General features: G+C 42.0%; 1 protein-coding gene across 1 annotated transcript; it reads left to right on the top strand.

The window, feature by feature from the left end:
* The first annotated feature begins 1,038 nt into the window (after positions 1–1,038).
* LOC128301804 (dual oxidase maturation factor 1) lies at positions 1,039–23,822 on the top strand. The gene is made up of 10 exons (XM_053038436.1): positions 1,039–1,075; positions 2,397–3,103; positions 17,864–18,070; positions 19,538–19,595; positions 21,812–22,166; positions 22,235–22,446; positions 22,522–22,601; positions 22,660–22,781; positions 22,859–23,089; positions 23,163–23,822. The coding sequence occupies exons 3-10, from the start codon at positions 17,906–17,908 to the stop codon at positions 23,203–23,205; spliced, it is 1,266 nt and encodes a 421-aa protein (XP_052894396.1). The 5' UTR covers positions 1,039–1,075; positions 2,397–3,103; positions 17,864–17,905; the 3' UTR covers positions 23,206–23,822.
* Positions 23,823–25,040: the final 1,218 nt, after the last annotated feature.

Genomic DNA, 25,040 nt, shown 5'->3' with positions numbered 1-25,040 from the left:
TATAGTGCTTCAAAGAGTCACAATATATTATAGAAAATATATTATATTATATATTATAGTTGTAGAAAATTAACTTACAAAACACATATGCCCACCAGATCAAATCTTAAACGCAACAAATCATGCTCGTATACACAGTTCCGTTTCCTCCGAACCGTAGCTGCCTGTGCTCACCGACAATTTCCGACAACATTGCTCATCTCAGTGCTCACGCTCGATGCCTTAACGCACATCAGCATCAACGAACACAGGCGTACAAAACACTTGCACTCCCGCAAGATCGAAAGCCCCTAAGGCAAGGGCCACAATACCAGATTGTGACGTCAGCGAATCACCTCTACGATCAGAAACCTGCGGCACATTCCACACGCGCAAAGCCCCAAACTCAGCAACGGTGAGCACGCGGAAAAGCTTTCCGTTCCAGGCGCCTCCATCGGTGTAGTCGTACACACGGCGCACCACTACCAACACGGTCGCGTTTGTGACCGATCGTGACCGAACACGGATGTGGCCGTCGCCGTCGTCACGATGACGATCAGCGGCAGTGTCAGCGGTGGCGTTGGTTGGCGATCTTTGCACGTTCACTTGAAGCAGTTCCGCAAATTCCCAGGACGCACACCACGTACGGGGCCAGTGGTAGTGGTGATGCTTTGGGCTCTGTCGCGTCCGATCAGCTCGGGTCGATCACGCACTCGGGCCGTACCACAGACGATCAGTTCCGTCACTCACACTTTCGTCTACGGTACGCAGCGCTGCCGCGAACGTGATCTTTTTCCGCAAAAAAAAAACAACCCCAGCAACCCAACAACACGCCGCAACCGGGGATTGCCGTTACCGCCATCGGTTACGTCGACGGGCTCCGCCGTAATCGCAACCACTGGTACAGACGACGAACGTAGCAGTCGAATGGCGGTTGTAGTTGTGTGGTTTCGAGTCGGTTGTTGTTATTGGTGGTGGATCGGGCTGCTCTGAGCGTGAAGTAATATTCCGCACAAAACATTTCGTCCGAGATGGAGCATATTTCAGTTTAAACAGAACATTCGCTTGCGTCGGAAGCAATCGGTGTGTCGTTGGGGTTGGTAGGATTTTTTCTGTGTTGTTTTTAATTTTTTTTGTGTTTTATGAACTGTTTTCTTCGCGATCATGTAGCATAAGTAGTGAAAAATGAAGTTCAGCCTTTAATGTTTCTATAAAATCGTTCACTAAAAGTGCAAGTAAATTTTGTGCAGCAATTATTAAAGAATAGCAGTGATATCGTTTCGTTTAGCTGATTCTATGCGTTAAAAACATAAGATTGATTGCTGTGATGCTAGGGCTCTCTGTTGGATAAACGTTGCGTAAACATTTCAGTTTTCGGATCACAAAATATCATAACTTTCCGCCCACTGGATAGCGAACCACATCAATTCCACTGACACACTTATTTCCGCTTCGGTGCACTCTTCCGGGCCCGGTGTACCATTCCCCCGATGCAACGCGGCCACTGTAACACGGTCCCGCTTGTTGCGGATTTTTATCATCTGTACATTCACTTTCCTTTATCCGGTTTTCCGGCGATCGCTTTCCTTGCTCACGGGACCACTCGTCGGATTCACTTTCGCGATTAAATAATTTCACCAAACGATGTAACATTGCGTGCCAATCGTGCAAAGTCTGCTCGCGAACCCGTTATATTACTCAACATGAACGGTTTGAACGTGCAATTTGTTCGTTTTTTTTTCTCGATTTTCTGGCTGCTTCCTTTCTCCGTTTTCCGTTAGCTAAAACAAACCACTGGTGGTCGGTTTGCGGTGGTCGGGGTGGTGTTTTTTGTCTATCTACAACCATTTTGTTGTCGGGAGACGAAGAAAGTGAAAAAATGATCCCATGAAGAAAGAAATGAATATCATGCACTGGGGCGTTAAGGTGCGAAAGAAATCGAAAACGTGACCATAGAAAGTGAAATTACAAAAGATACAGGGAGAGATTCCATTGGGGAACTGCCCGTTAAGGATGATGCTACTACTGCTGGAGGGTTTATTATGTGCATAATGGTTTTTGTTTTGATCGCGATTATTTCAATTCAGTTTGCCACAGTGAAAATATAATATTGTAAATGAAGTGACTTCCTTCTATCATGTGATTATTTCTCATATTTCGTTGATAATTCCATAATTTTGTAATGATGTGAAAAAGATTAGACCATTCGATAAGCGTGTGATAGGGCCCTGTTGTGTTTAACTCCGATAAAGAGAGAGAGAGTGCACTTCTCAGATCTACAACAGGTGTTCAATGATATAATTTGCGATAGTGTGTTTTAATGTGTTACCTACTCAAACCAGCATCCACTCACGGAAACAAGTGAAAATTTGTACTACTCAAACTCACATTTTTAATTCCTGCTGTATTTTTCCTAGCACAAAGCAATAGTGAACGGGTGTGCGGTAAAGTGAGAGATAAATTAAGCAGATAGTGAGCAACCAGAGAAAGCGCGTCTCTAAACACCAAGCGTATGTTGATTATGTAAACGTCATTCCAGCACTGCAACCAACTTCAGGAGGCTGATTTGTGAGTGTCTCGTGTGTCGTTGTTGTGTGTATCTTCTCGAAAGTTGGCTACAGGCCCGCACACCGTAGTGGTAGTTTGTACGAATGTGCGCCGTTTCGGTGTAAGTTTACAGCCGAAACCAGTATCACCGCATCAGGGAACGCACCACACATCCCGGAGGTTTTCTTTTGCGTTTGCGACCGCGACACAAAACAACCTCAGCACGGCACGGCTCTTTGGAAGCAGACAGAAGAGTACTCGCGGTGCCCGTGAGGGAAGTGATTTTGTGACAGAAAATCTCCGCAACTCGCAGTGTTTTTTTCTTCCCCCGGCGCTTGCTAGTGGCCATACGGTCAATTATCGTTTCGCGATCGGGTTTACAAAACGGAACGAGCCACCGAAGTGAACGACACTGTTGTTTGATGGTTTGAATAATTGCATGACGTTTTGAAGACGACAACCACGGCGACGGAGTCCGACTGCACTGCAGGCAACGCTCGGCTCAAGTTCCCAAGACGCAACGTTTAGCCGGCCGCAACAGCAACCACAATAGCATCATCTCAACTGCGGCGTTGTGGTGAGTAAATGTTCCGCTTTTGTTTTGTACGCCATAAGCGCAGCGTGTGGGGCGCCATCGCGCAGCGCTGCTTCTTCGCGTACGAAGTGTTGGCTGCTGCACGTGCAAGGCGCCGCCAATCGAGAATCGGTGGTGCACGCGATTATTATTTTCAGATATTTTTCACTCGTTCGGTGCTATTAATTATGCGATCGAGAGGGCTCTCTTTATCTAACGAGCAATAAATGAACTTCAAACACAGAAACACCGCGCTGGGGCAAAAGATTCGGCAATGGCGGTAGCGTCTGCGCGTGGGTTGACGTAACCTCAATAGTTTACGAGTGTTTTCTTTACAGCTTGTCCGAAGCTGTCCTACATGTTTGTAGACTCGCTACATCTGTTCGCGTTACTCATGTACCATGAACCGAACAAAATGCTACAATGGTCGGTATAGTGTAGCGTATAAATGATTTAATCGTTTGACTCTTCATGTTAATCTGCCTACCAGTCCAAAAGGACCAGCACTTTAACCTCACACAGAAAGGGTAGAACACTTTGTGATCACACTACCAGGTTTGCTTTACATTGGTATAACGCCAATCAACGCTTCCTCGTTTACTAGCCCTTGGATTAGCAAAACTTGAAAGCATTCTTTTCTTCATCGCTACCATACATCACCGTTTCCACACTCACACGCTGACGCCAGCTGGGGGAATTGGCAGGGCGCGGAGATGTGTAAAGCAGATTCGTTCACGCCACATTTACATCAGCCAAAGGTTGCGCCGCCGTTTCGAGCTTCCTGCCCGACCGGTAGCGCACGCTGCGTTTGCAATGCCAAGCGGCACTCGAAGGTGGTGGCACTAAATCGCACGTAGAGGCGATAAGAAACTTTCGTGCAGTGAGAAATACACGCTTGATGCGGGCATTCTGCGCCACGGAAATAGCGCATCCATCATCGCTTTGGAGATAAAGTCTACATACGGATGGCGAGTCTACATCATGGGGGGTGGAATTGAAATTCAGTGCATGTTAATGTTGTGTTAAAATTTCTTTCCCATTATCTTGCAATGTGGATGCTGTTGTGTTGTGAAATGAAACTGTTGTACTGCTAATCCTAATGTTAACTATTTAAGCTTTAGTTTTTTAGTACAGGCATTGTTTCGAGGTGAAGCACAACATAGTTTAAATCTCGATTGAGTTGAGTCTCTCTTGCAGAAAACTTAACTTTAGTATCTTCATCAAATTCTTCACATTATAAAGAAATATCCAAGTATAAAAATATTACAACCTACTTGTTATCAAATCGTAAGAATTATATACATTCCTGCATTCAGCTTAACTCAAGAATGTCTAAGAAAGATCTTGACCATACTACATAGGTCGGAGTAAGGCTTGTAAAATCCTTGAACTGGATGTCTTAGAATTTGCACAAAACGATTTGTACAGAACGAAACCTGCCGAGACAGTTGTCGTGCGCTCTAATCTTCTGTAGCTTACTAAATCCATCATCACTGTGCACTGTGACACACTTCGAGTCCTTTCCGGATCAAATCGTCGTAATGCGCCAGTAGCTCCAGCATGCGCACAGTAGCCACGTTGCCCTAAGTTCATGATTAATTTTTCTGACCCTGGGCTCCAACTACAACCGGGGGGCTTTTGTTCGTTCGCTTCCCTTAGTTCGGTCCAGGGCTACGCCATCGGCCGAACGGTCGATGCGAAGATCGTCCACGCTGGAGTGTTTCATTAAACTTTCAAATGAGACGTCTAGTGGAGGCTTAATAAGCACCACGCCGGTTGCAGTGACCGGGAGTTGCTGGAAAATGGTAATCAACCAAGCTGCACCGAGTGGCTGCGTGACTTCTGGTACCGCATGTGTCCATCTACCGAGCTGTGATTGTTGGGGTGATTTTAATTGAATTTTTCCTGCCTTCTCTCGATCCCGTACGCCCCAAAACGGCGGGCTCAATTAGGAAGAGTTCTTTTTTGTTCACCATTTCCACTACCGTCTACTACAGTCGGACATTGGACCCCCAAGGCAGATGTTAGATGACCCACGGTTGATTTTGAACTCAACAATCGAGATGGTTGAATGTTTTGCGTGTGCTATTCGTTTGTTTGTTTGCATCTTCCAAGCACACGCATACCCAGTGTTCAACGGCGTGTTTAACAATAGACGACAAGAACTTCACCCGACGGTGGTCGTCTTTGGCGCGCAACCACAAATCATCGACGCTTTCGTAGCCCATCGCAGCAGTTACTTGTGGCGGGTAGCGTTTCGGCATGACGGCAAATGATGGGAATCTTCTGCTCAAAAGACCCCGGCATAGATTCAATGGCTTTGACTGCGCATTAGCACCATTTTTGCGCGAACAAAAGCTTGGCAGAAAACCGGTGGACGTCGTGAGCGTCTTGGCTTCTTGTTGCGTTCTTGCTGCTAAACTATGGATGTTTTTCAGCATTTTGAATTTATGATCTACCATTACAGTGTGAAAAGCCTACAGCTGAGCGTAATTTGTCTTCTGTTTTGTATGTGTAATGTTTCTACTTCTGTATTCGCAAGTTGCTAAAATGAACTTATTGGTGTCGTTATCCTCAAACTTCTTGGAAGACTTAAATTCTATGAAGAATCCTGTACCAACTCTTCGCGTATTGCTCGTCATGCAGAGTCTTGATCATCTAAGGTCGATCTGCTAGATTTATTAGAAGTTCAACTATAATAAGCTTAATTCGATTCGTAGCCTATGCAACAGTCCTACCTCAGTAATATCATCTTGACCAAGGCTTTTACCACCTCCAACCAAGTGACCTTAGGAAGTGGAATGCTTATTGAAAAATGTGCTGCCTTTTGCTTACTTACAGTCGCACAAAATCGCATCGTTTCGCATCCTCATGCGCAGGCTCATCCCAATGTTCTAAAGGGACTAACATAAACGTGCACGATATACAGCCGCACATTGATGTGCATTGAAACGAATGAAACAAGGCAAAATCACTGTAATGGTGAACCGAAATGGCTGCATGATGACTTCTCGCCATGTGACGCTCGGCACACTTTAGAGCGGTTCCGAACGGGCTCATCAATAAAACATGAATCACTAAGCATCCACGGGGGGGTCCGTACGATAGGGTCCATTCCTTCATAAGTGTCGGTCCCTCGGGGCCTCATCCAATGTGTGTTTCGAACCGACCAGTGACCAGTGTCATGAATACATATTTATGCAGATTCATGTCTTTAAACACCAATCAAATCGGAGTTCCCCCGCGGGTAACAAATGCTTCTACACGCCTCTGGGCGTTCGTACCGCCGTAGCCAAACGGACGCAATGTGTGTAACCGACGCGAGATTAATGCTTCTTTAAATTGACATAAAGCTAATCTCACATTAACCATGATACCATGGACCGATGCATAGGTGTGCTAGCTGTTTTCCTCATCAAATGCCGTCCAATTAAATATGATGATTCGAATGATTCATTAATTTTACTGCATCAACTATTCAATGATTATATAGTACAATTTCGATAAAATTTTATTCCTTTCCGATAAATAACTGTCAATTTCAATATCGACGGATAGCATCACCGGTAATGTCACGAGTTCATTCCACCTACGAGTTCGCAAAATCCGCTAGGAACTAATGTGGTATAACTGTTTCCTACTCAGCGAGTGAAGTACGTTCAACTGCATGCGAACGTGAAGGTTAGCTTGCCAAATTTACCAAACCGTAGCTGATCGGCTGATCTGTTGAATCAATTTAGCGCCGCCGAAAGGGGGAGCTCTCAAAACTCTCATGCCAGCAAACGCATAATGTACAGCGTCTTTTACCGGTAGTCAACCGGTGGCGAATGGGGGAACGCGGTACACACATGGAGAACAAACAAAATGCCACGTGAGAAAAATGGCAACATAAAAGAGCAATACACCCTGCAAGGCTTTAACGGTGGCTTCCACGTAGGCATAGAATATTGGTGCCGAATTAAGCATTTTATGGTACCGGTTTCACTTTGTTTCAGTAGTTGACTTATGCTCGTTTATGCATCGTTAAATTAATTCTGTTTAAATTGCTTTATTTATAGCTTCTAGAATTGCAACAATTCCATTTTTGGTAGCAAATAATATTGCAACGAAATGGAAAAAGCTCCTAAATTTGTGTATTTTATTTCAATTTGTCCTGTCATGTCTTATGTGCTGCTTTATATTTATACCGCAAATTTGTTGACTGTTTTAACATGTTGTTCTGTCGTAGTTTTGCAATCACTTTTTGTTGTGTGTACTCAGTAAATGATATGTGTGTTTACAACTTAACAGTGTCTTGCCACCGTTTATGAAAACACCATCAATAATATGTCGAGTGACTAGTCTACAGTCGAGTGTGAGCGTAACGGTAGCGGTTGCTCCATTAAAAGTTGATCCCTCATTAGGGAGTAGCACTTTGTCACCGATTGCAACTTTATTTATCGCCATCGAAAAGGGACGGTTGTCTCGGTGGAACATTACCGTAAAATCCGTCACCCAAGATGCCATACGGCGCGGTGCGAAACCGAGTAATAGGAGAAGAGTAAGAAACATTGCCGAGTTGTAGCAAATTGAACGCTCGGTGGTGGTGCCTTTTGGGACGCGAATCATTTTCGTCAGAAGTGAGAAAAAATAACACACAGGCAACCTGGGCACATAAATTAAATCGCTGTCACGATCGGTACGAAAAATAAGGATGATTGGTCACGATCGATGGATTGCGACAGTGCGAATGCGACCCAGCTCGATGCGTCTCGAAGATCGTCTCAACGGTGCTAGTCGATGGCAGGGCAACGTTTCGCGCCTGCGCCAAAGGAAAGGGCTCTTTGAAACCGTCCCAACATTCCGTCCGCGGGGAAAGTTCGCGGCATGGGGAAAAGATAAAAAGCTAGTGAGCATCGCTCGACTTTTTTTTTATCCCCCTGAGGTAGAGTTTAGTGCAGCCAGGCTCGGGCTCTCTAATTCGAACGCATTGTGTAACTGTGCAGGTTCAGGCTATCGCTCGAAACGCAAATGCTTGGGCTGCAAAGTGGCGCCATCGATTGTCGGGGCAAAGATGGCTTACATCATACATTTCGCGACCAAATCTGGTCCGAAAGGAGCGGTACGATGTTACCGGACGGACGAGGAATGCAGCCGCAGGGCATAGAAAAATGAATCGATAATTAATTACTTTTGTTTGTTTTGCCTCCGATCGCTCCGAACCGAACAAATGGAACCCTAATTTGAAGCGATCAGTCCGCGGGGTGCCCTGAACCGTTCGAAAGCACAATATATCATCGCAAAACGATAAACGACCGGTTGGGATGGGTGAGACAAACTATTGCACCTTCAGCTGGTGGAACCGATTGCCGATTAGAGCCGAAAACCATGCATCAAAAAAGAACTAGAAAAATCCTCGGATGATGCCAACTAGGGAACTGTCTAGCTCCAAGAACATCAGCTCATGTAACGACCCTCGCTATAATGGTTTTGCTTCACAACGTTTGTTGAAACGATTTCTTATGCCAATTTTTCGCCATTAGCTGGTAGGGTAAGCATCACGACAGAAGCGTGGCTATAGCTCAATCGAACCAACCAACAAATGAAATTATCAGCTGTCAGTCTTTCGCTGCAGACAGACAACCCATCGGTGGGATTGTAAATTGAGATTTCCACTTAAACATGTTAAATACGTGGTGTTGCTACAAAACATGCTACATCTACAACATCTACACTAAAACACTAGTGAGATAGAGTTATGCTTTCGATCGGTGATTGTCACAGAAATACCACTCCATTAGAAAATTGGACACAATTTGTCAGTATCTATCTTGGTCTGCGAAAGAGTACAGATGTGTTGGTGCTTGGTAGTGCTCGGTAGTTTAGTGTATCGGTACCGGTCTTCACACGACAGAGCCAGTTCCAAATCTCATCATGATTGTTACCATATTGCTCGCATGCTCCATCATATCTTTCAACCAAGACATTGAGGTCTTCGTCATCAGGAATGATATATTGTCCTAGAAGTTCGTGTTAAATTGCATTTGTGTTAGGTTTTAAAGAGTTGTGAGTTTAAGGAGAGTAATATACGTAGCGCAGTATGCCGCGCAGATTGTGCATAACTCAACATATCGATGTAAATAACATTGCAAAATCCGTCATACTGGAGAAATTAATAAATAAACATCTAGAGCAGTGGTCAGTCACTTCACGGGGCAAACAGCTTTTTATAAAATAAATATGAACTAAGATTGCAGAACATATTGTACAATTCATGCGAAAAAGTCTACCAATTCAATATCCGAGATTATAGAATGCAACGGATAGAGAAAGATACCAAATATTTACAGGCAGTCTCCGAGATACGCTATTATAGCGGACCGCTATAACCCGGGAAAAATCCGCGTAACTCGAATTTCCGCGTAAGTCGAATCCTGGTGCAATTTCGTTTATACCTCAAAGTCACAGAGTCGACTTCCTTCTCTGCGTTTAATTTATGCTACGGATCAGGTGATCTAAGAAACATTACATTAAAATAAGTTAAAAACAAATGTTTTATGTAACATAAAAGGTATTTTCGACCAATTTTGACAACATTTTGCTTAAATTTTATACTATAAATTAGCTCAGCTGTCAAATTTCCAAAAACCGTGTATCTCCGACTCCGCGTGTAAGAGGAACCGCGTATCTCGGGGACTGCCTGTACTGTTCTAAAGAAAAATTTAGACAAAGTCTAGAATTTGTTCAAATATTCTCATGAATTACCAGAAAATACAAATGCAGCTTTGCACGGGGTTGATCGTTATTATAACGATTGATTGATTGTTAAAAAAAAACACACAAATTCTATACATGCTCCGTTTTCTTTCGAGTAATTCTGGATACCGCTTTAACTTGAGAATTATGGGTTTAAACATTAAGCATTTGCGTTTCGAAGGACGGATTTTTTTACCTTTTTGGTTTTATATTTCTTTTCATTCACATACATATTGGAAGCCATGAAGAATACTATGTGTATTTAGACCTTATAGTAAAGAGGGCCAGTTAGGGAAGAATATAATACTGTGAGCTATAATAATACAAACCACATCGATGCCTCCAGGTTCAATCATTTACGCCATCCACTATTGGGCGGAATTGATTCATAACTCATAATTGACAGTGCCACCGATTTCCGCTGGAATCGCCTATGTGCATGTGCTTGCCATCTCGCATAACAAACCGTAAATTAAGCTCTTTCCCTCTTTTGCACTTCCTTCGGGGAGGTACGGCTGTATTATTGCACGATGGCAGCATATATTTTCGCCATGTTCCATTTAATCTTTTGCAATTCATAATCAAAGCTCACCGATTGTCGTGGGGTAGTATTTAAGCGCCGGAGCTCAGTTACCCCCAGCAAACGCCACCGAAATGGTAGCAGCACCGCCAAGCAATGGATACGTATGCACACATTGCGACTGATCGGGCTAACATTCACCAATTTGCTAACCAAATAATTTATACACTTCCCATTGAGAAATATGAGCCAGTGGCCGCCGATGCCAACCGGGACTGTGCGTTGTGAAACCAGCGTGTCAACGTTTGATGGGGAAACGTCGCGACCGTTAAGATTGTCGTTGCGAGTTACGATCTGACATTTCACCCCACGGGGTGGATTGACTGTTCCGATTCGTGCCGAAGGACATACGGCTTTTAATGGGGTGTATTTTCCTCCCTGTAGGAAAATCTCCCTGCTCGAGACAAACTCCATTGCAGCAGGCAATTATTGGATGAATATCGTGTGCTTAAGTTTCAGGAGAATTGCTGGCACGGGCAACCCATTCCCTCTAACACCGCAGATACACCGGAATTAATATTTCCAACTGCTGCTCGAATTCCGTTGCGTCGTTCGACCCAAACCGAATCATAAATCATTATCATTCCCATGAAACATCCAACGGCCAGTGAGCTGTCGGCGCTAGAGAACCGCAATGCGAGCTGCGCCCCAACACTGTTTTGAAGGTTAAGTGTCCGTGTGTCCGTTTGCCCGTCGCCGTTAAGGGGAACGTTTTTTGTTAGGGCTCTCGATCGGTAAAGTGATTGCTGTCGATGGTACTGCGTATGCGGAAATATGACCAGCACGTTCTCTAGCCACGTACCGCTACATACACATAAGAAGAACACGATCGTAACCTACGCGATTGGAAGTTGTTGTCGCTGCGAGGCGTACCGTAAAATTAAGTTCTAAGCAGTCCGAGCATGTTCGCGCGTAAAACTTAAGCTTATGAGCCATAATTTATAAGCATGTATTGGTAGCTTATAGCGATAGGTAGTTGAAGATTTAGGATAATTCATCTCTATATTACGAAGTATCTTATAAGACACAAGATACCGCCAGGAAATATTTTACATTTTGTGGATTGTAGTGTTAGCAAACTCATATCGTTCCTCTAACCAAATGAGCTCTTTTGTATTGAATTTACATATTGTAAGAATATTTTACCATTGGATGGAATTTGTTAGCAAAAACCCTTTAAAAACGTTCTTTAAATGTTTCCAATCTACAACGTTAAAAGGTAGCTAGTAAACGAAGATGATTACCTTCTCATAACCCGCAATACGCCCTCTATCTTACATCCCACATCCGCCCCGCCTGCAAATGAAGGAAATAATTAGCAATTGCTAGTGCATCGAGCGTTCACGAGCGCGTAGAAAACAGGTATTTAATCAAACGACATTATGTGTGATGTGGAGGAGTAGTCCATCCGCAACGCTGGAAAGGGAAATGTCAATTAAAACCTTATGTTCTATTGCTTCCCCAGGTGAAGTGTTGCGTTTGCCTTGCTTTGCACCAGGCATTAGGTTCAGTGGCAATGGTAACCGTCCTATACCACTACCACACACTTGCTACTCTCGATAATCGAGGAAGCAACTGGAATAGAACCCACATATGATGCTGGTCTGTGCACTTAGTGTTTTAAGTCTCTCGCCCTTCGGAGGGCTGTTTTCCGTACGGAGATCAGCGTAGGGATAATTATGAACCTGTACAGTTGCCGTACACCGCCACAAGCACTCTGGTTCAAGCTGGCCGGCATCGTTCAGCAGTATCATCGTGTCGAAACGATGTGTGATTTAATATTACGTGACTGTCCTTCACTGATTGCTGTCGTTTAGCGGCAGCTACCGTAATGCTTCAACGCTAGCACTCTGCAGCTGGAACACGTTTCTGTATTTGTTTGTTTGTACCGTGCATTGATAATGTGGATGACGATCGTGGCCCAGTCGAAGGTTGCTGGCTGGAGTTCAAGGTTTGAAGCTGAAACAAATGATATCACAGCTCATTTGACGTTTGACGTTTGACGTTTGACGTTTGACGTTTAGTAGCTACTTTTATTAAGACGTCAGAAAGAAGTAGATAATATGCATGATCATCTAACCTGATCGATCAACTGGGAAGGCCACACTGTATATATTATTTTTCGAAATTCTCATAAACTACATTTGCAAGAAATTATAGGATGTTTGTAAAAGGTTAAATACAAACATTTTTTTATTTCCAAAGCGTGAAACACTCCAACTTTGCGAATTATATGCAGAATATCCAACTTATGCACGGTCCGTAAGTGTTCATTCTGCTTGCAGTGGTCGGATGTTTCACACCAGCTCGGTGCGTTATTTCCTGCTATCACTTCACCATTCAGCCACCGGTATGTGGTTATCCTCGACGAATGTCAACGGCGCCGGTCGAGTCACATTCTTCTTTACCCAATCTACCTCACCGACCAAACAAAACCTACTGCGGATGCAATTTGTGTCCTTTGCGTCCGTAAAAGGAACCGATCGTTAAGCGAATGGCAAAAACCGGACACCATCGCGCACCGCAGCGCTAAGCGGCAAAAACCCGTCGATGTCGGTGCAATGTGTGACACATGGTGGTGAGTTGTTTTGACCCGATACCGCCTCGAGACGCACGTGTAAATATTCATAAATCCGGTCAACGTAATGGTGACGCATGCACATCAGGGACATGATTATAGCGGATGCGTGCAGTCCGTGGACGGTACTGGAGCAGCAACCCAGAAAACGATATCCATCGGTCAAACCCGTATCCATGTTACGCGAGGGTCAATGACAGCGAGGTTACTTTATACGCTTCTTTACTGCAGTGGGCAATTAACTATAAATACACAGCACTGTACTTATCGTCGAGCAACATCTTGTGGATTCGATGAACTTTAGAATAACCAAAAATACAAAACAAAAACAACATCTCCATCAAACTCAAAATCCTGTCAGATGTTTTCGTGTGGTTATTGTGTTAGCCTTTTTTTTGTTGTGTATTGTTGCACACATAACTTATTACCATACCGAACGAGCAAAAAACAGTAATCAAGAATACTTCATCAATCCATCCATCGCGCAACCTTCGTTCTGCTGCCGATAAGTTGTGGATGACCTTGATAATGTTTTCAAAGTTTATGCTTCCATCGTCAGCAATATTTAAAGCTGACGTCTCATCGAATCGGCAACATATGGAGGAAACGGTTTCGTTTCACAGTGAATATAAGCGATAGATCACGTATCTACGCTAAGGGCCGTTGACTCAGCATAATTCGTTCTCTCGTTTTGAGATTTGATGGTTGTGTTATGGTTGTGTATATGGAGTCACCCAAGAATAGTTAGGTCTAGTCTATTTAGCAAAATCAGTTAAGATAATCAGATAATCTTGATAATCCGTTTCATTGTATTTCTTAAGCAATTCCGTAAAGAAATAATAATAATAATAACATAAAGAAATGACAACCGCGTGGTACATGAATCGTGCCAACAGTAATCTTCTGGGTAATAGGATCTGATTATCTCAATACATTCTGTGATTTTCATTTTTTGTAAAGTAATTGCATTTTATTAAAATATTTCATCTTAATAAAATCGTGCTTACCTTCTTCTTTGAAGGATAAAAAGAAATTACGTTGAACGAACTTGTGACGTTCCGGGTATTTAATTACATTATTGCTGAATCTCGACTCTGGTATGGGTATGGGCCTAGAGCGGTTTAAAATTCCGATTTCGAAGCAAAGCCTGTTTAGACAAAACAAGCCAAATCTTAAATATTTGGTCATTTCAATGTATGATATAATGCTTCAATTATAATGAGATGTATACTGATTATTGTAATAATTGATCGATTAATCAGTTTACTATTCGATGGACATGGTACAGAAATGCCTCACGCGTTAGCAAGCTTACTCATCTACAAAATTACACACTTCATTTGCTTTCGATCGTGTACAATCATTCAACCTCACGGTTGACTCACGATCATCTGTTAAGAATAGTTTCGCATCCTCCAATGCCATTTTTGCTGCATAAATTACAAGAAATTTTCTGTATGAAGAACTTTAATCATGCTTTTGCAACACGATTGGATGCAACCCATGTTCGCACAACAAAATTCGTTTTCTGACGCGGTCCGGCGGATGCATGTCTTCGAGGTGGGTAGCTTCTTTACCACGAACTCACGTAGACACTAAATGTCTACAAATTGTACCGTATGAGCACGGGATTGATCGTAGCTGGACGCTCATTTTCCACCTGACGTCTAATGCTGCATCATCGAGCAACGATCGAGCTCGAGCTACTTCCAATGATACTATGGAAGGGAAATTAAGGGGTAGAGCCGTTCGATTACCTTTGCTGCAACTGTTGAAACGTAACCTTTACTCGAAAGTTCAACATCATGCTAGGAATTGGGTTGGAAAAGTTATGAACGTCCGGCATTTTCATTTTTTCTTTTCCTTCTGTGTGAGTTAAAAGGCACATGTCATGCGAAGAAACATGATTAATATCATCGTAACACATGATATTCATGATTTTACAAGATTATGAAACGTGCCCTCTTTTCTCGCATGACTCCTAATCCGCCCGTTAATCTAACCAAGTACAATCGAAATGCTTAAATGGAATGCACTGGCATGTTTCGGGTGTCAGAAAAATTAAACGATTTCCATTTGTACAAATTAACTAATTAAACTAGACAGTGGCAGGATCACACGTCATCTAGCAAACAACAATCAATCCGTAAGCGTAACAACGATGAAGGAGCCAATGGGCGATTAACGATCGGTGAAACAAAAGTGCAGACCCATGACATATAAGATGCACCTATTTTGGGCGACCGTCGAAGGAGATCCGGAATTACATGATTGAAATAATAATACGATCGTATGGAATTTCTTGCACAATCGTAAGCGATGTAATAAGCTGTAACACATAATTCGCTGTTATACATTTCATTAAGTTATTAAATATGTTGCAATGCTTCAAACGTGTTTGTTGCATATTTTTTACGTTGACCCTCTCCATGTCATTGGTGAATGGCAAAAATAAATACAAAACAAAACCTTCATCTACACTCTTTTTTAAAAACAAAGAAGTGGCGAATTTGCAATATTTGGAACTGGTGTTGAGATAATGGTAATTTAATCATGGCAAGGAATTGTCATCGTAGCATTCGCTCATAAATTGCTACACTTGCTTAACGGTCCTACCGGTCTTTAACGTAACTAAACACGATCATTCTTTGTGGCTAAACCTATCCTCTTAAAGATACTGTAATAGTTAGCAGCCTTCTCTTAGCTCGAGAATGCATCTGTCGCAACACGACATGGACGCATATGCACATAACAACAGCAATGAAACAGCATCCAGCACTTCTCGGTAGGAAACCAGTGCCGCTTTTCGGTTACGGAATAGTTTTGCAACCTACACACCTTCAAATTAACCCACCGGCAACATATGCCTCACAAACATTGTGCACTAGCACACGCACGGGACGGTGTGCAATTGTAACGGATTCAATTGTGTGCACGGCCTAGCCGGAATTTGGCCACAAACCGGATGGTGAGGTGCATTTTCGAATGCAAATACACTTGGTCTTAAATGCTGCGGTTCAAAGCATTCATGGTAGTACTATCGTGACGGCACGCTTGTGAGTGAAACTCTTAGCGGTTGAGAGCAAATCATACATGTTTAAATCTTAAAAACCACTGATTGTAGTTGAGGAGAATTGATAAGTAATAAATAGGAGTCTAAAACTTTACCAATGCAGCATTCAAGGATTTAAAGCTTTTAATATTTTGAACATAGACAACAGACTCTTCTCATAATCCATTGCTCAGAGAGGGATTCTTCTAAAGGAACTATATACATATCTTCCTACACGGTATTATAACATATTTATGATCACAAATTATCGTTTCTTACACTTGAACATATCACGTGCATAAGCAAGTGCCTCATGCCTTATAGCTTTGAGCCGTGGGCGGTTACCGCTGTACCACCTCAGAATGTAAAAATGAATAATGATTGTTGGGAGTCCCTCCATACAGGTGCGCATGGCTTGACTTAAGCTCGTTAGTGTTGAGAGACGTTAGATGCGATAAGTGAACATCTAATAAATGACTAGCATTTCGTCGCAGTGCTTCATGCTGCTTCTCAATTATCGCATTTTATTGGTGTTGCCATTTAAGGTAACGCTGCTTCTTTATTTAAATAAAACAGTCAACCTGTCTGTCTCCCTCTGCATTTTAAGAGAAATAAAAATCAATTACGTCGCAATGAAAAAAAACTATTTACATTTTTCTGCTTCGTGTCTTTTTTACAGTGCGTTTCATAATTATGCAAACATTAATTTTTTTTTTTAATTTAACCAACTTTTGGGAAAAAAATTATTACAATTTTCTATCACAATAAAACAAATCTAAATTGAAATATTTAATTCATTTATGTTTGACTAATGATGAAATAATGTGGTACGGATGTAAAATTCATAATAAATCGTAGTAATTGCATTGTTCAACCGCTTTTTTCACGTTTGGTGTCTCTTTCATTAAATTACAAGTGGTTTGTTACACATTAGAATATATCAATTTTGATTTGAAATATTCTTAATATTACAGCTTACAATTAAAAAGCTAATTTATTGTAAAGCGCATTCAAGCATATTTTAAAGCATATTTGAAACGTTGTTATAGGATCTATAAAATTTACAGATGCATGTGCACCTCACTAAATGGCGTAGAAGCAAATGAAATATTATTTACAGTGCTTCTTAATTTACAACTTTACCGAAAGTGGCAATTTCATATTTCATGTTTTGAAAGTATTTTACTTTTTTATATATCCATGGCCTTATTAGAAAATTATGTTCTATTAAATCTAATTGAAACATCGCTTTAAAATATCGATTAGATTTTTTATATCAGATGATCTTGAACTAATGTTATGCACTGTAATAACTTTTCTCCCCGCAGATCAAGGCATATAACAATTTATCATCATTTTTGTTACTTGTTCAAAACTGTTCAAATGTTGTCACATAACACAATCCGTTAAGCAATTGTTCCGATCCAAGTTGGTCTTTGGACAACATTTTCATCTGCCACTGGTAGGGCCAAACAAAACCAAAAACCGCTTGACAGCCTCATTATTCAAAACGCCCAATTATATTCGCCTCTGTTTAGCTGTCCTCACAATGCCGGCCCAAGTTGGTCACATGTATCTTTGCCGTTCGTTTTTATTCCAGGTGTGAAGCGTTCGAGCCACCGGTTGAGTAGTTCTTCCGGGTTATTGTTTCACGGCTGGTGTCATAATATGTTAGCACTAGGCTCCGTTATCTAACACGCCACCACGCGGCGACTGTTACAGTTGAGGCGGTGTTGTTGCTTTGTTTCTTGATTGCTGCGTTCGTGCTTATGCAGATTTTTAGTAAGCGTTCTCTGTTGTCATCTTCTCGTTCCACAGGTTTCCACCGACACGACATTCAAAATAGGACCTTTTTGAACAATGAAGGGCTGGTTTGACGCGTTCCGCGATGACGGAGCGCCAACGCTGTACTCGTTCTCGAACCGGACCCCCGTCACCGGCGATGTCTCCATTGTGGCAGTTTGTGTACTGTTCGCCACCGTTTATTTGGCGTTTCTGGTCATATTTCCCGGTGTAAGGAAGCAGGTATGTAGATTGTGGTGCTTGCGAAACAGCATCTTTCTTTAATTTTAAATCGAATTTAGTTTAATTTCTATTAACCACAACACAAGCAATGATAGGCTAACCAAAAACTAAAGCAAAGCCTCTTATTAATATCCTATTAAAAGTAAGAGTAATGTACTGCAAAATGTAGCATCTTTATTTTCTACATAACAGACATACCGTCAAAAAATCAATTTTCAAAGTTGTATTGAAAATTGTAATGGTAATGATGTAGTCGTGTGTTAAAATTCATAACAATATTTACACATTTAAATTTAAATATGCTTATTAGGGGTAAAGCTGTACGTTGAGATGTAACATATTATGTTGCAAAATACAAAAGTTGAATCCACAAAAAAAAACAATTTCTCACTTAAAATTGCAATGCAAAGCATCACCAACTGAGGCCAGTTTGTGATCCGCTCGCTGGAACGTGGTTCAATATTTGAAGTTGTAAAGTAACTTTTTTAGCTTAAAGGTAAACATCTTGCACGATCTACTCAAACCAAACTTGGTTTTCGCACGCGTACTTCCCGCTTGCAGCGTGACTGGGACCTAATGTGTAGTTCGACTTGCCACCAAGCGGACGGTTGCACTGGCTCACCATCGCACACCGCTTCACGGTGGTCCCAAAGTGCGCCCATTTTGGGATGATAATTTTATGCGTTTAATGAGACGCGGTTATAAATTCATGTCAAGAAATTATGACCACCCTTCCCAGTTGTGCCATCGAGATCGGGAGTTGCGTCGCCCATTCCACGACGAACCGTTGCGTTCGTTTGGGATTACGAGGGGTGTCCGATCGATCTCGCCCGGCGGTTGCAGCAAACGCGCGAATTTCGGCACGTTGTGATCAAACCTCCCACAGTTCGGCTACCGATTGGTTTCGCACTGGCCGACCGATGCGATCATGCTGCGATTCGTCTCCTCCTGCGATTCGAGTGATTTGCACCCTGACCGTACGGCAATTGATTGATGGCCGATAAATTGATGTTTGCAAACATTTGTTAACATAGAAAGCAGAAACAGATCATTTCGCAGGGTTGTTGTTTCACTTTAACTCACTCATACGCATACATTCTCCCTCTCTTTCTTTTTGTCTTTCCCTACCCGTGGAGAGAATTTTCAAACGGGTGCAAAGTAGTACAGGTTAAAGGCTTCATACCGTGAGGTTGCACCAAATTGATCACTTTGGTTGATTTATTGCACGATTAGAAGCTGCAAACGAGAAACATACGGGTTAAGTGATTTATTTGTACCGCCTGCATGATACATCGTGAGCCCGCGCGAGTACGTGGGAAGGTAGTCTATAATTTGTAGCTTACAAAAATACCACTAATGTTTGTAATTAGTAACATATGTAGTAGCAGGCGAATATTGCACTGAATAGCTTCTTCCGTCAATCACTGGTAAAATTATTATTTTAACCTTTTGTTGTTTTTTTTACAGAAATTCACAACATTCACCACCGTTACGTTAAGTCTGTTTGTTGGACTAGTCATATTAGGTATGTGAAAAGAAAATTTATCAACTTCTGCCCTATTCACAGCACACATCGACGCCTTCTCATGTTAAATATTGTTTAAAAGTACATAGACTATAACGAGAGTATCCATTTTTTTTGTCGTAAGCAAATCGAAAAATTGTTGCAATTCTCTTGCCTCTAGTCTATCTGCAATATCATTTAATCAAACAAAATTTGGAATTAATGTTCCGAGAAGTAACTTCGCTGTGATCAAAGCCTTGTAATTATTTGAATTTTAAATATTGGCTTGTATCTCTTTATTCCTTTTAAATCTTTTACTAATTGTTATTAATAAATTAATTGAATTTTGCAAGGTTTGTTTGAGTTTAATTTCGTTTCATAAATGTGAACGATTTTTTGGAATGATTTTGAATCTGAATTACGAAGTATCATACATCGGTATCAGTAGTAGTAGTTCCACAGAACACACTGGTTACATCGATGTAATAGGCTATAAATACTCGATTTTTACCATATCATGATGGGAATGATCTCAATTACAGTGATATCTACTAGTTTATATGAAAGCGATTTATAATTCTTTTTTTTTTAGATTCATTATTTTAAAAATCATTAGAGAAAAATTATTTTCGGTACAAGGTTTGTGAATTTCAATATATATTACAGAATCGCTAAAGATTATCATTCCTTCAAATACTCATGAGTGTTAATAGAAAAAAAAAATATAAATAGCGTTTCTAATAAAACGATTCAGGAGTTCTCAAAATACTCTGGAAAAAATACATTCGCAGACATGCATGATGGTTCGAAACATTCAAGGATAAACAACAAAAATTTTGATGTTATTAAAATCTCTGATGGGAATAAAGTTAATAACTCTGTAGATCCCTCAATTTCCAATTGTGAATCGCAGAACATCCATCATGATAAAGAATCTGTGAAGATTCATGTTTTAATATGTGTTAGTCTTTTAAGAGCATTACGGCCTGGCAATCCCTAATGAAAAATCAGTTTTAAGTTTAATATTAGCATCGAAGATTCATATGAAAGATTCATTTGAAAAGATTTATTTTATTTTCATTAGAACGGCCAGGCCGTATATCTCATTTGGAAAGATTCTTTAAGCACGATAATACTTTTTCTATTCGACACTTTGCATTTACACTGAGCTAGGATTAACTACGAAATAAAGATTCATAAAGCAATAAATAAGTCTCAAAATCGAGGCTAAACATAATGCAAAGTGGAAAAGAACATAAATTAAAAACATTGCCCACCAAATTTGAGCTTCGTATCGCTCCGTAAAGCAAACAAATCAGACGTTTAATGGTATTTATTAGTTAATGCTAAGCTACATTGCTGGAAGCATATTTGTCATCTATACACAATTTAAAATGTTCAAATGATTGTCCTCTCCTACCTTGCGGAGCTTACCAACCACAAGCCACTGCACTGTCTCGTGCACAATCAGCTCATTAAGTTGTGGTACACTGAAAATGTGAAGCGAACTTTACAATGGAACATCTTGTTTTGGTCCGATCGTCTTGTTGCTAGTCATGGTTAAGCATTAAGCATAAAACGAACGCCACTTCCTCCGGAGCGATCCAGATTGCTGCGAGTAGTGCAAAAACTGTACGTCACAACGGCCCAAGATACCATCGCTGACCATGTTTAAAGCCGTTTCCTCCACGAGCACTATTCTATGCCCGGATGTGCGCTTTTTGCGCTAGATGGTGTTACTAGCGCTCACCGTGGCTTAGCTGGGATTTTCAGTATTTTTTGTTGTTGTTGATTCTTTACAGCTTAAATGAGTCGCTGGTTTTCGTTTTTGTGTATCCTTGCCAAAAGAAGCACTCAAAAGTTATATACCACCGTTAATGAGCTCAAATAAAATCTCCTCTAGGGGAGGTGAAGGAAGCGACTGAATTGGGTTCGCAAAAACAAAACGAACAAAGCAAAGAAAAAATGGCTCATCAGCAGTTTAGCAGGCTGTAGCTGCTCTTACCCTCAGCGGTCTTTGGTATCGACGGACCGGAACAATCAGCTTACAATCGCCATCGCCGTTTGTGACCATTTCCACGCGAAGGTCACAGCAGCACCACCGTTTCGTTTTCGACACTAAAGCACTAAACTGAACTAACTATGATCTTAATTCCTCATCTCTTCCTTGTGCGTTTGTTTGTTTCTTTGAACGTCGCGACCCGGACATACCTCTTCTTAACACCATCGATGGACAGTAAGTCGCCTTGGCTCCGGCTGGCATGTCGCCCAATCGACAATCGTTGCACCGTACCGTGCATTTTCCCGGGAGAAGCTGCCCGCCCGCATCGGAGCACACATTGGGCTGATGCACATCAATATAACGCTGACGGCGCTACCCGTCGGCAACTGGACACCGCCGGACATTGATTTCAACGAGCGGTTCAGCTGGAACCAGGCGAACGACATGGGAAACTCGTATCGCGATGCACTACAGCGTGGACTGCCGTATCCGATTCTGACCGTGGCAGAGTACTTCAGCCTGGGTCAGGAAGGTTTCGCCTGGGGTGGCCAGTACCGTGCAGCAGGATACTATGCAAGCATATTGCTATGGTACTGTGCCGTGTTCGTAGCGAGAGCGTCTTAGCGTGACATTAAATTTGCACTGCTTCATTTTCTAGGGCATCGTTTGCCGCGTGGCTTCTGATGAATCTGTTGCTGGTCGCGGTACCCCGCTACGGTGCCTACACGATGACCCTGACCGGTGCACTGCTGATAGGGGCCAGCATTGGATACAGCTCTATGCTACCGAAGCGCCCGCTGACGATCGTTATCGAGGGTGCACGAATCGATTTCCATCTGGGGTGGTGTTTTTATCTCGTACTCATCGCTGGTAAGTCGAGTTTGGTCCTACCCGACCATGAGGATTCGTTTCACCAGATCTTCCATGTCTATTTTCTCTATCCAGGCGTGTTATGCTTCGCGATCGGTTTAGTCATTTCGATTATTGATCTTGTGTGGCCCCATCGCTTTTCTACCATCTTGGAGGTAAGATATGAACCAAACGCTTCAAGAACGTGCCTAACACTTCGTCCCTTAATTTTAGGTATACTATGACACACCGTACGATCGGCACGTAATTCTTGAAGAGTCTCATGACGTTAGATATCGCAAGCGCAACAGCAAAGGACTAGAGGAACCACCAGGTCTAGGATCTCGTATCCTGAGGTGAGCATAAACATCAATTTATTCGTGCAAATGATCGAGTTTGGCACTAACCGTACTTTTATATTGTCTTCTTGCAGACGTCTGTCCTCCAAAACTCGCGATCAACATACCGATAAGATGGGCATCGAAAACCGCGGATTCCAACACGATGTTCCCAAGTCACCGTGGCGTTATCCGTTCCGACGAGCCCAACAAACGCCCCCACAAGGTATCCAGCGTACGATTTCGCAGGACTCCACATCTAGTATCGCATCCGCCGCTGCCATGTCCCAGTCGCTCCACAAGGTGGCACTCTCGCGGATGCTACCGTAAGTGTCACGAGATTCTGCAAACAAACAAGCTGCATTAGTAATTTATAATTTACCGTTTGGAACTTTGCAGGAAACCTCCACTGGAACGTACTCGTGAAATTTCCAACTGGTAGAACCAGACAGTCGTACGCCATGTAGTGTCTTGCATAGTGATCGCATCGCTGGAGTAGAGCAGTCTCGTGCGTGATGATCTTTATTTGTGATATCTGTAAGAATTTATACAAACCTTTCGCGTCTAGCAATGATGAGTCCCAAGCATTGTAACGATAACCTTCTTCAAACACATTTCCTTTTCAACTCTGTAACATGGCCAAACAGCCGGTAACATTAAAACACGAAACTGGCACAAATGAATATGGCACAATTCCATTTCGTAGGGGTTTCAATACATAAGTTTTATTCAAAGTGTCGCGCGAAAGAAGAGACAAATGATTTTGCTAATCGTTATAGGATTCATAAGATGGAACGTGTAACAGAAAACATAGAAGCAGACCGAATGATAAGCAGATCAGTTTTAAGTTATTTATTGTTCCTGTACCAGTGTTAGTGATGTAGCAGTTTCCATAATGCGTGACAAACGCGTAACGAAGCGCTTATAGCGCTGATATATCTTAATCATTGCATTGTAAGACCGGTTTGTAATAATTTAAGGAAGATTGTAAACTATAACTTGACGATAAATCTGTGACAGTAAAGAACACAAGTGGACAAATGGAATAAACATTCAGATTTGAACATAAGCTGCATGTGTTTGATTTTTTTGTAAATAAATGAGAAACTCGCATGCGAATCGAAAAACCATCAAGATGAAAAAATGCAAAAGACATGCAAATATTGAAATCCATCAAGGAATCCGTACATATAATTGCAATAAATAAACCCATTTGCTTGTAATAGACAACTCTACGTATTTGCGTATTTGCAAATTACAAGAAAATTGTTCTTAATTCAAAGCATTTTTGTTATAAACGCCAGAGGGTCACACAATCAAATTTTTGAATAAAAGTAAAGGCCTTTTAACTGCCCTGAAAAGGCCTATTGTTGTTTGGGTTTTCGAAAAACAAGCTGGTTCGAATTTCCACCACGGAATTGTTACCTGTGCTGCTAATGTCATTTCGCTTCACCGAACCGTCAAACACTGTGCACCCAACAGCAAAACAAAAAGCTGCACAGTTTAAAAATCACAATTAGCTTACGCGGATCGTGTTGATTGTGGCGAATAAAGTTGTTAAATGTATCTCTTAGTGTGTAGTGCGTGTAGTGCCGTCCATCTCACCCACTAGCTAGTACCGATCAATTTTCTTCCAATATCTCCATTTCCCGGGAAAGAAATCAGCTCACGCACCCAAAGAAAGAAGACAACGAAGAAGTTGGTTTGGTTTTGATTTGTGGTGTGTGCCGCGTCGTTCCTCCCTGTTTGCATAACATTGCTGCGTACGCACTAAGCGCACGGTCGTTCGGAGCGATTAATTTCCGCAGCTACTAGATTTATGCGATTTGTGTGCTCTGTTCGGTCCGAGTGGTCAGGTGTGTGCTGTACGGTGGTTGGTGGTAAAAATGTGTGTTATGCTGTGAGAACCAGTCATTAACCGCAAAGTGAGGTGGGCCGATCGTGCGCCACGATCGAGAAGAAAGTTTCGACGTTGATACTTTGTCCGTGTGTTTGTTCGTTTGATAAATTTAGAGAAATCGATCGCCGTGCCGCGTTGTGTCTGTGGTTCTTTTTTATGTTTTTGGCTCCAAAGTGGCACACGCTGGAGGTAAAATAAGGCTGCTCCAAAGTGCTTCCGTTTGCTTGCCCGCAGCGGTTCTGATGATCAAGCAGTTTGCAAAAGGGAAAAATGCTTCGCATTGAAGCGGAAAAAAGAAGCTTTAATGGAATGTGGTGCCTCTTTCTTTGACGTCCGAATGTGTCCCTTTTGCAATAGACCGTAAAGCTCATCGGGGA

The sequence above is a fragment of the Anopheles moucheti genome, chromosome 3, assembly GCF_943734755.1.
Source record: "Anopheles moucheti chromosome 3, idAnoMoucSN_F20_07, whole genome shotgun sequence".
Taxonomy (NCBI): Eukaryota; Metazoa; Arthropoda; class Insecta; order Diptera; family Culicidae; genus Anopheles; species Anopheles moucheti.
Note: the sequence above shows the minus strand (reverse complement) of the source record. Positions and strands in the feature narration are given on the sequence as shown.